The sequence below is a fragment of the Epinephelus lanceolatus genome, chromosome 3 (assembly GCF_041903045.1).
Source record: "Epinephelus lanceolatus isolate andai-2023 chromosome 3, ASM4190304v1, whole genome shotgun sequence".
Taxonomy (NCBI): domain Eukaryota; kingdom Metazoa; phylum Chordata; class Actinopteri; order Perciformes; family Serranidae; genus Epinephelus; species Epinephelus lanceolatus.
In genome coordinates, this window is record NC_135736.1 from 23714814 (window position 1) to 23726324 (window position 11511).

At 38.3% G+C, this 11511-nt stretch overlaps 1 protein-coding gene across 3 annotated transcripts; it reads right to left on the minus strand.

The window, feature by feature from the left end:
* Nucleotides 1-518: 518 nt before the first annotated feature.
* Nucleotides 519-11133, minus strand: LOC117254893 (suppressor of cytokine signaling 1-like). Of its 3 annotated transcripts, XM_033623345.2 has the most exons (5): nucleotides 10873-11133; nucleotides 6826-7302; nucleotides 6130-6204; nucleotides 3417-3604; nucleotides 519-2036 (listed from the first exon to the last, which is right to left on the minus strand). In XM_033623345.2, the coding sequence occupies exons 2-5, from the start codon at nucleotides 7048-7050 to the stop codon at nucleotides 1712-1714; spliced, it is 813 nt and encodes a 270-aa protein (XP_033479236.1). In that variant the 5' UTR covers nucleotides 7051-7302; nucleotides 10873-11133; the 3' UTR covers nucleotides 519-1711. The 3 variants fall into 3 exon arrangements, with proteins under 3 accessions (XP_033479236.1, XP_078022283.1, XP_033479237.1); XM_033623346.2 differs by lacking the exon at nucleotides 6130-6204 and having other exon boundaries at nucleotides 828-2036; nucleotides 10873-11129; XM_078166157.1 differs by lacking the exons at nucleotides 6130-6204; nucleotides 10873-11133 and having other exon boundaries at nucleotides 6826-7101.
* Between the last annotated feature and the right edge of the window lie 378 nt (nucleotides 11134-11511).

Consider the following 11511-nt stretch of genomic DNA (forward strand, 5'->3'; position numbering starts at 1 on the left):
TGATCACAAAATAAGAGCTCGTAGTCTACATAGCTTGTAATCCACATAATCTGCTGGAAAGATGGTCTTCTCCTAAAACTAAGCTGTCTATGCAGTAGAAAGACACAAATACTTCTGACATTGTTGCTTTATAGAGAAAACAGAGAAAAAGGACTGTGGCATTTGCTTTAGCTCAAGAGGTTGAAAACCTACAACTACCAGAATGCATTGCGCTGTGTGTGATCAATAAATGCTCCCGCTGATGAGTAACATGATGCAAGCTTGGCTCTATTTCCACAGAAAACAATATGGCGGCTGGCTGGTAACAAATGATCTCCAATTATAGTTAAACAGTGAGATGAAATATATTTCTCGAAACATTTTAGGAGCGAAATAGGAAACCTTTTCAGCCTTTGTTTTTTACAATACAGGAAACAGTATGGAACCCACTTCCTGTTCATAAAATACTCATATTACTGCCAAACAGTGCACTAAAATATGTTTCTGAAGACATTTAAGGCAGATAATAGGCAATAGAGTAACAGAATCTTGGGTTTTATTTGACCAGCACTACCCAGTTTTACAGTTTTGTCTGAATTTGAGACGATGAGAAAGAGAGAGGCAGATTTCTCTCTCGATCCGCTTGTATACTCTGTGTCTGTGGTGTCGAGTCTACAAAAATGAAGAAGTACAATTTGTAGTTTGAGTTAGAACCAGTGAAAAGTTTGAGCTGAGAGATGAGCAGGGAGATCTGGGCACTGGTAAAATGGAGGGAAGTTTACCACAGTTCATTTACACAAACTACCCACACTGTTATGGTACAGAGCTTGTTGAAAATCAGCAAAGTGTCCCTTTCACTTGTTTATTGTGCTTTATTTGTTATACAAATCTGACCAATTTTAACAACAAGCTACAACGCTGTAAATTAAAAAGTATTTGTTTGATGACACTGGGAGTTTATTATTGTATTATGGCAGTATACCACACAGGCCGATATGGTGTGACAGACTGTTGCTACAGATGAAAAGACATTCCTAGATTGAAGTATGGAGCACAGGAAATTCATACAGAGCTACAAAACGAGCACTTCAAAAGGCTTTCAGATATACTACATTGCTTGTTATTTTTGTTTTTGCACAGCAATATTCAGGCACTTAAATAAATAGTTTTACACTTCATTCCACACTGTGATGATTAAGAATAAACCCACTGTCCCCACATTCAGTTTCTTAAATGGGGACAACTGGTCACATCTTTTTTTTTCCCAAACTATTTTCAGATCAAAGACAAAAGCTAGATTTTTTTTCTACTTGTCAGGTTGCACTAATCCAAAATAGCTAGGAGAAATTAAAAATGCACACCAAAAAACACTCGGGTCTCACAGGCATATGACAAAGTGGTGATATGTCAGCATGTTTTGATGTTTTTTTTGCCCCCTGGTGGCCAAACATCAATAAATGCAGCTTTAAACAGCAGCAAATGTTACATCTTCATGGACGTTACGACTGATATTTATGATGGAGAAGTGGTGCAGCAGTTACACAGAATATGTTATTAATTTAAAAAAATGATAATATGTACCATAAACACTGTAAAACATTGTGATAATGTGTGCAAACAACCATTGAACAACTTGCAGATCATGTGTAAATAACACAAATACAGAATATTTGCTTAACTTACAACAAAAACAACATCTTGATACATCGACAGGCACTCTGCCCACACGTGTCTATATACAACAAGGATACGCATGAACATAGTCTTTAACTTGAGTGCTGAGTCCAGGTAAGGTGCTTATGCTCTCTGCTCCGTGTGCGTGTATTAGAGCCCTCCTGCACATCTGCTTCAGGCGCTCCGGACGCTGCTTGCGATAGGGCACCGTCAGCTTACAGGATGAGCTGGTGTAATACGTGAGCAGAGCAAAGAGTGAAGCAAAAGTCCTGTGGCTGCCATACAGACTGAAGAGCAGGTTGTTCAGCTGGACACGAACACTTGTCGGGCCTTCGTCACTTTGGTAACTCAGCGTGAAGAAAACATCCGGCTGGCCGCTGTCTCTGAAAAGACGCAGCAGCATATATACAGTCAGTCTGTGAACACTTACAGAGGTTTATTTTCTTGTGTAACACTTTTTATTGGGCATGCAGTAGAGAAATATAATACAGGATGACAATATATACATATGCTTATCCAATTTTGACATTTTGAGAATTTGAGCAGGAAAAATAGGGACATTAAAATCAAATAAACAATATCCCATACCCTTCCAGTATTAGTGGACATATAGATTATGGTATAATCAGACTTAGCTGTTCACAAAACACATTTTTTTTAAACATTGTCATGAATGTAACTGCAAGTCATATTCAAGGTATACCTATTTTACATCATAAATAAGTAGGGATGTCCTGATCCGATATTCGGATCGGTATCGGCCGCCGATATTAGCAAAAAACGGGCATCGGCATCGGATCGGACTGCATGGAAAAATGCCGATCCAAGAACTCCGATCCAGTTTTTCAGAGAATCCGCTCCAGGTTTTCTGGCCAGCCCAGCGCTCCGCGAGTCAAGCAGTCCATTCCAGTGATCCGCTCCAGCTCTTACTATCAATCCACCAGGCCAGCATGCAGACGGCAGACCATGCGGCAGACACACACGGAGGGAAGGGTAGGAAGAGTAGCGGTCAATTTAGTTAACTGACTATTTGTTTTCTGCTCTGTTTCTTTGAGAGTGATATTTTTATTTGGTTTACACTCTTACTGTTTAAGTAAAGAGCACTGATGGCATTGTTTTGGGCACAATTAGTGAAATTGGAGCCATGGATGGACTATTTCTTGTTTAAACAGTTGTACAATATTGTGTGCCTGTGCACCAGGCTGGCACTGACACTACTAAAATAACTGAAAAGGAAAGGCTGCATTGTTTATTAAATGTCAACAATGTCTTGCGGTGTTAATCTATTTTTTATTTATTAGGGGAGCAAAGCACAAGTGTGTAGAGTCTTGCTGCTATTTTAATTTCAGTGTTAGACATTTTAAAGATTTCTTGTGTTGATTTATTTTCTATTTATTAAGGGGCCAAAGCAGCCAAAGCAAACCAGCTATTTTTTTTTTATTTAATGTTAATGTTCAAGTTTAAAGTTTGTTTATTTAACCCTGTTAACAATAAACAGGTCAGTTTCTCATACTAACTGTTGTGGATCATTCTAACTAACCTGATTAAGTAGTTGTTCTTGTTAGAGTAATATTGCTTGATCAAACCTTTTCTAACATGACTGACAACAAAATAAGTGAATATGTATAATACGCGCTTGGATCGGATCGGTATCGGTATCGGCCAAAACTGCAAGAGAACTGCATAAAAGGTTGCAGACAAAAACAACATCCGTCGAACAGATAAAACAACAATAAAACCTTCAAATCAAAGAGGTGGATTACCTGATGAGGAAGGTGCCCAGTGGTGCCTGTGTGAGTATTTCATGTGCCTCCTCCATGGTCATTGATCCCCAGTAGTAACCACTGTGTTGCAGCTGCTGGTACGTGCGTTTCACTAGTCTGTACTCTGCTGCGCTGCTGAATGGACGGAGGTGTGTGGGCAAGCTCTCAACATCGGCTCCACTGAATAGCTACAACAGGGAAGGTATTGGAAATAAGTAATATGTACATATATAAATAAAGTTTTGGCAAAATCAGTTTGTGTGGGTAACATTTATTTACAAGTCTCTTAAGAAGATGTACATCAGTCACAGACGAGAGAGTACAGCTACACTAAATGAAATTATTTTAAGTAGTCTGTGAATTAACAAAACCTATATTTTCCTAGTTTAAAAAGGTTTTGTTATCCTGCCACAGTTCTTTTAAATATATAATTTAGTATTTGAATTATTTTGAGAGATGCTCTGCTGCAGTGATACTCAACTTGCAGCCTGTGGGCCAAATCTGGCTCACAAGAGGGTGCTGAGAGGCCTAATGACCATTTTCTAATTCACAATGAAAATAAATTGATTTACCGTGCCAGGATTTTTTTGTGCTTGGATTGTAAATAAAGTGCCATAGTGCATAAAGAAGCATCAAAAAAGAGCTTGTTGTTAAAAAAAAAGTGTCAGGAGAGAATCCCCTTGACCCCTCAGCAGAGGTCCAGGATGAGCCCTTAATGTCCTTGAATCCTGAAAACTGGCCCCTGGCCTCCTGTTATTTTGCAAAAGTGACCCTCAGGCAGAGTTGAATATCCCTTCTATACTGTATAAGTAATAATAATAAGGTTGTCAATCGATTAAAATATTCAATCACGATTAATCGCACTATTGTCCATAGTTAACTCCAGATTAATCACAAATTAATCATACATTTTTTATCTGTTCTAAATTTACCTTAAAGGGATATTTTTCAACATAGGAGTGGACAAATATGCTTGCTTTATGCAAATGTACGCTTATTATTATTGTAACAATCCAAAACAAAGACAGAGACAAATACCATCCATAATATTCTCCATAGTAACCTCAAAGGTTCTGCAAGCTCAAAAAATATGCTGCGAGCATACCATGGCAAACTCGAGCCCAACAAGCAACAACAGATGGACATATTGACCTGAATGTAACATTACTTAGTAACACTAACACAATGTAGTGTCCAACTTTACACTTTTAAAGGTCAGCTAAACTTTTTAAGCAGCTTGACGACTCTGGTGGCAACTAAATTTACAATAAATGCAGATAACTCTGGTCTTGTTGAGAGAACCATTTGGCAAGGCTTTGAAGCTGAACTTGCAATTCAAAAGATGACTTTCTTTACGGAGGTTTGTTTTTGCTTGCCATCCATAACATTACTGCTGCATCGCTTCCTGATTTCCCAAACTACAGGGTGGGCCGGGGGTCATAATAACAGAAGGTACATGCGTTACTCATGCCTCAATCCAATCAGTTGCGTTAATGGGAATTTGGGTTAACTCATTATTAACGTGTTAACATTGACAGCCCTAAATTTAAAAAGAAGAAAAAGAAAATAAATACTAGTACTGAAAATAAAAATGCTCTGTACAGTGTTTTCAATGCTGTGCTGTGCTCAGACTGTCAGATTTGTCAGGAAAAAAGAAGCTGAAAAGTTTCTCTGCCAACATTCAAAGTCCAAAGATAAACTCAGATAATTGACTTTTTCAAGTTGTGTTGAGTGTCCAAACAGGGACGCAGTGATAACCACCGAGATTTGTGTGTGTGTGTTTGTGTGAGAAACTCAGTTTGTTTTCTCCTGAGTATTGAATAGAGATTTGATGCAGAAACTGCATTCATACTGATACGGACGGTCAATATTTATCATAAACAACAATGAGTTTTATCTTTCTCAACATGGTAGAAACATCTTGTTCTGTTTTTGCAGCAATACAAAAACTTTGTACAACAACTGTATTACATGTTTGTGGTTAATTTTTCGTTTTTTTCCTTCTTCAAATAATAATTATTATTACATTATCATTATATAGACTTGCTGCACATGCATAATAACAAATGAATACTATAAATTTGTTGTGGTTCATGTTGTTGTATAGTGTTCGGCTGTAATAAAAACCTACATGTGCTCAGCTCAAATGTGGAAAGTCTGTTAATTGTCACCAATAACGTGATGAATCGTCTCATAACAATGTTTTTTAAAACTGTTTTCAAATTGAAAAAAAGGTATATGTGTTGGCATGTTTTCAACTAAAATAAATTTACTCAAGTACTGTACTTATGTACAATTTTGAGGTACTTGTGGTTTCGTCTTCACTATAATTCAGAGGGAAATTGTATACTTTTTTTTACTTTGCAGATTCAGATGTTGCATAGAAATGAATTATAATGTTATTATAAAATAAGATATCCTACCAATGAACCAATAGTATATACAGTTAGCTCCACCTTTACCAGCTGCAACATTAAAGTGTTGTACACATAATGCTTCAATAATCATAATCCAGTGATGTTATTCTGTAATGGGTCATTCTGCACAACGAGTAGTTTACTTTTGGTATGTCACATATATTGATTTATTGTCTGACTTTGAACCACGTTTAACAACTACAACATTACGATTTAACACTGAACTGAAAGTAAAACTTATCTATGCGCTCTTCAAAGCCAGACTCCAATACATATTCATTCATTCATCTTCTAACCGCTTCATCCTCTTGAGGGTCGCGGGGGGGCTGGAGCCTATCCCAGCTGACATCCGGCGAGAGGCAGGGTACACCCTGGACAGGTCGGCACATAGAGACAAACAACTATTCATGCTCACATTCACACCTACGGACAATTTAGAGTTATCAATTAACCTAGTCCCCAATCTGCATGTCTTTGGACTGTGGGAGGAAGCCGGAGTATATATATATATATATATACTTGGATTACACAGCACGAGTTGTGTGAGAGTTTGTAAACTGATCATGACTGACTGTTTGGATATAGCTTTGCTGATGTTAACATGGTCCCCAAACAATCAATAAATCACTATGTTTGCTGGTTTCTGAGGAGAAAAGCAAAGTTTTGTTTATGAATTCAATGTAGCACAGCATGACTCACTGATATACAAATGATCATTTTGTGTATTTTGATGCTAATATTTTAACGTCAGTAAAACTGTGAATGCAAGACTTCCATCTGTAGAAGTCTTTTTACAGTGTTGCACTGTTATTTTTAGTAAAGGATCAGAGCACTTCTTCCACCGTTGGATGTAACATTTAAGTATAAAATCCTGGTGTTTGATTTCTGACTTTATCTCTCTCCAGCCATCTGTGCATTGTTTAAAAATCTATATCCCAAAGCAATAAAATCCACAAACTGTGATTCTCCCTGAGTAAATGCTGAGCACTAACCTGGCACCAGGTTTCAGGATCTTTCTGTAAGTTGAGTTTTTTCCAGCACAGTAGATCTAGCTGCCTGCCTGTCTCCTCTTGGCTCTCTGGTTGAACTCTCTCTGGGCTCTGTGCTCGCTTTGGTCCCACGGGTTCCTCGGGGGGTTGACTTTGGTTCTGTGAGTCAGCTGTGTGGTTCTGTTTTCTGCTCTGTACTACTGTTCTATCAAGATTGTCTCTGACCATCCTACAAAGGAGAATCCCCGTCTTGACTGCCTGCTGCACCAGTTCCTCCACTTTTCACAGGCAGAATCTCCATCACTCACTCCTTCCTGGTCGCTCATCTGACACCCTGTCGTCTTTCCATGTTGCTTTAAACAACAGCTTGAGATTTTAATCGATATTTATCAGCATCATCAGAAACTTGTGGAGAAGAGCAGAGGCTGGATTGGCTTTGTCATCTGTCCTTGAAGGACTGTCGCTGAACAATCAGATGAGCTGAAACAGAAAAATGAACAATCGCAGTCAAAATCTTTTATTGCACCTCACTGTATTTCTCATCAGCTCAAACCTGCTATAACTCGGGTTATTTTTTTGGCTTTTTGCTGTCAGCAGAAATCAGTTGTGAACACAGCATTGACATATCATCACCTTTTCAATGATGACAAGCTTGTTTACACACACCCAGCAATTACAAGGTAATTAAGGGCTGTGTTTGTGTCCACCTGATAAATGTGAGACACAGATGTGGGAACTCAAGTCAGAACCAAAAAATACTTGTAACTCTACTTGGACTTTAACAACAGTGACTCACTTCACTTGGACTTGAGCTTTTTGAAAATCCTTGATACCTTCCCCCAAGCCCAAAGAATAAAAAGTATGTGATTTTAAAAAATGTGTTAAGAACTAATTAACAGAAAACATAATTCCTCAGATCCACTTTGTTTGAACCAATTGGACAGCATCTAATCAAGTTGCAGGAGAGAACCATGATGAGCTATCGTTAAGCTATTTAGTGCCATCTGGGAAAAAGTTATACCAAAGATAATTTTGTTCACATATAAAAGCTACATGATGATAAAAAAAATGAATTGCAGTGTGCAAAATGCGCGGGTCGAAAGTTACGAAGACGCAACAACTTCCAACAAACTTGTTTTAACAAATCAAAACAAATTTTAATAAGCATTTGTGATTTCTGTCATTTAAATATGTTACTACTTATTATTAATTATATTATATTATTAAAATGCTTTTTATATTTGGTGAGGAGCACATTGTGACTTGTTTTGGACTCGAAACTTAGAGGTTCAGGACTTGGGATTTGTCTGTCTTGAGCTGAGATTTCACTTAAGGCCTCGACACGGTCAGCCGTTAAGTTGGGCCGTTGGTGAGTGTCTGTTGCTCTTGTTTATACGGTGTGTCCCACACTGTTGCCTCTTGTCGCCCCTCATCAGCTTTTTTATGCCGATTTGACAGTGCAGCTCATCTGGGGATGAAATCACTCTAATTGGCAGTTTAACTCAGCGCACGAGAAGAGAAACAGAAGTGAGGCAAGTAAACAAACAAGCTAAAGTCAGAGGGAGTGAGACCAAAAAAACCTTGTATTTTATTTACTTACTTTATTTATGTAATTTTCTGATGGTTTGTGTTATTGTTCAGTGGCGCACAGTAATAAACTCTGTTCTTTCACCATTGGATTGTGTGGTTAATATGTTAACATATTAACCACACAATCCAATGTTGAAAGACGCTAGGCTCATTAGTATCCGTTTTCCCTTTTTAAATTACGACTGTAGACAACTGCCGCCTAGTGTGGAGAGTTATTTCCTCTCACACGAGTGCAGAGTGTACATGCTAGTTGACCGTCAGCTGCAGTCTTCGTGGTGTGTTCATGTGCAACTTTTTGGGCCAAGACATGCCACACAGCAGGAGGCCTTCACCACCGCTAGTTCTCTGAGGTCAGTTTGGTGTGTCTGGGCCTTCAGGACTTAAGTGCAAAAAAATTGAGACTTAGTTGTGACTTGCAACACAATCACTTGGTCCCACCTCTGGTAAGCTGTGCATTCACTCTCTTTCACCTCTGTTTTGGTCTCCACCAACTCCTGAGGGAAATATCTGTCTCTTTCACTGCTGAATTCTCCACTACATCCATCAGCTGCTGCTTGACACTGAGCTGCAGGGTGCAGAGGAGTTTTTTGCTAAATACAGCTGCCTGCTGAGGCTGAAATAACACTATGTGAACAGTGACAGTGAAACTAAACAGTTAAGTTGCAGCCGGACAGAAAAACAATGAAGTGAAACTTGATGCAAAGCTCCATAAAGCAGAGGGGAGCAGCAGATTCACCTGATAAATCTCTGTAGACTCATCACTACAAGCTACTACTTTCACATTGCCACTGATTATCATAAAAATATCAAATATTGTTTTACTGCAAACTATTGCAACACATCAATCCAGTGTGTGTGTGTGTGTGTGTGTGTGTGTGTGTGTGTGTGTGTGTGTGCCTGGTGCCGAATCAGGTCATGTGGCTGACAATAAACCACATGTTTGTGTATCATCAATCACTGGGAAGGGCGGATGTAACAAAGATAATGACAGCAAAAGAAAAAAGCTTTCGCTTTCTCCGTCAAGCAACAAAAAAAAAAAAAAAAAGAAAAAAAAAATCTGTGGATTTTCTCTGTGTCGCTCTACAAAGTCTTTGGTGTAAAAATATTCCAGCATGTTTATATGTCGACACTGTAGTTTTTAATTAAAAGTAAGGAAGATTTAATTATAACACTCCTTTTCCAGAGCAGAGTCACAAAGTGCCTTGAAATAAAAGATAAAAGCAGCAGACTTAAAATACAAATACAACTTTGTAAGAAGTAGGTCTAGACTTTCTAAGCAGAATAAGTATATCAGGATATAAGTAAAGTTTGTTGTCTCTTTTTTGTAACATTTTGCTTTTGTTTTAAAGCCCTTTACAACTTTTACTAAGAGAAAAGTGCTAAAAAAATAAAGTTTAATACTCAATATATTATTCATTATCAACATTATAGTGCTTTACATGTTAACAAACCCAAATATGAAAAGATATATTGCTTCAAAAACATTTTCTTGCTGTTCTTTCTGTCACTCTTTGTATTTTCCCTCTTTTAAAACTGTAATATTCACTTTTTTTTTTTGCTTTATTTCTTCGTTCAAACTGTGCAGCGTGCATGTACTTATCACACTGAGTTGTAATCTCGCTGCTGCTCCAGACATTTTACTTCCCTAATCTTGTAAACCTCATTGATCATCTTTTTAGGAAGAGAAAGGCTGCGTCACACTCTAATTAGTTTACAGTAAGTTGTGCAACACCGGGATGTGTTTTTTCCTCAGCTCACAATATCACACAGTGCAGCCTGTCGTTATTGTAACAGGATATTTTCTATTGTTAAAGTCCTGTATTTCATTACACTGGATTTGAAAGAATGAGTACAAGGAATCTGAAAGTGTACTGTTTTTGTGCTTGTTTGTTTTAACAGCCACTTAAGTTGCAGTGCAGCGGTGAATGGACTTGACTGTGACACTGGTGCTTTTGACCCAGTGACATGGCTGTAAGCACCCTGAAATTTAAAGCTGTCAGCCACTATGACTGTTTCAGCTGAGATCCAGAAACATTAAATTCAGTGTGTGACAGTGTGTCCAAACTTTCATTAAAGAGCTGCAAAATAATCAAGAAAATAATGAAACAGCACAGAAAAAAATGTGAAAACACCTATAGAAATAAATCTGTCACTATTAAAGTGTATTTTACTGTTATTTTACACATTGTGGAATTTCAATACAGGTGTTGTGACAAGTTTGTGACACTGGGATTGCTGTGGTTTAAAAAATATGAGTGAATGTCACAGGGAGATATATCTATATAGTCATAACTCAATCTGCTTCTTTTTAATAACTAAATTCAGGCCTAGTTTGAGTTAAATACAGTGAAAGCGTCCCATTTCTGGGTTGTAGTTCAGTACCTGTTGCGCTCAGATGAATAAAGCAGCAACATTTGTCCCTAAACAGCCTATGCATTATGAAACACAAAGCCCACTTACTTGCAGTAACTGTCAATCGCAGCTTCTCTTAGCTTCTTCCCCGCCGCAGCTCGCAGCTCTCACGCACAAGAAACATCTTACTTTCGGTTACAGGTCGTATTATGATGAAGGCGGGGCCGCTCGTTTTAAAACAGCCTGATTGTATGTTCGGCTGTGGCAACAATAATCTATCACCGCGAAGGATCCGTTCATTAAGACACACACACACACACTCACTCACATAAAGACACATTCAGGTGCTCCGGGTGTTACTTTCGCTTTCACTCATGCAGTTTGCTTTCGTTTCGACCAGCCGATTATTTTAAATCACGTGATGTGCCGGCAGTGCGTGTGCATTTTTGTGTGTGTGGCCTTTTTTTTTGCAACACTTTCCCTCTTCTTTGACCCAAAAGTGCATAAATAATTGCACAGTTAAGATGCAGTGAATGTGCACGTGTAGCCTACAGGGTGTCCTTGCAATTAACCTGCTGCATGCTCAGTAATGGCAGAACTATGCAAAACACTCCTTACAGTCAAAATGAATGTGAAACAATCAATGACAGGAACGTGTACAGCGTGTCAAACACAGTGAACCATCAATAACTGACTTCTAATGAATCTAATTATTACCTAAATGCTTCTCAGGAAGACAACACACGC

Coding starts and splice junctions, on each gene's coding strand:
- LOC117254893 (XM_033623345.2), bottom strand. CDS start 7,050: ATGGTCAGAGACAATCTTGATAGAACAGTAGTACAGAGCAGAAAACAG. Junction 3,605..6,129: donor ACCCTCAAGAGGATGAAGCG/GTTAGAAGATGA, acceptor TCCCTGTTGTAG/CTATTCAGTGGAGCCGATGT. Junction 2,037..3,416: donor CTGGGCACCTTCCTCATCAG/GTAATCCACCTC, acceptor GCGTCTTTTCAG/AGACAGCGGCCAGCCGGATG.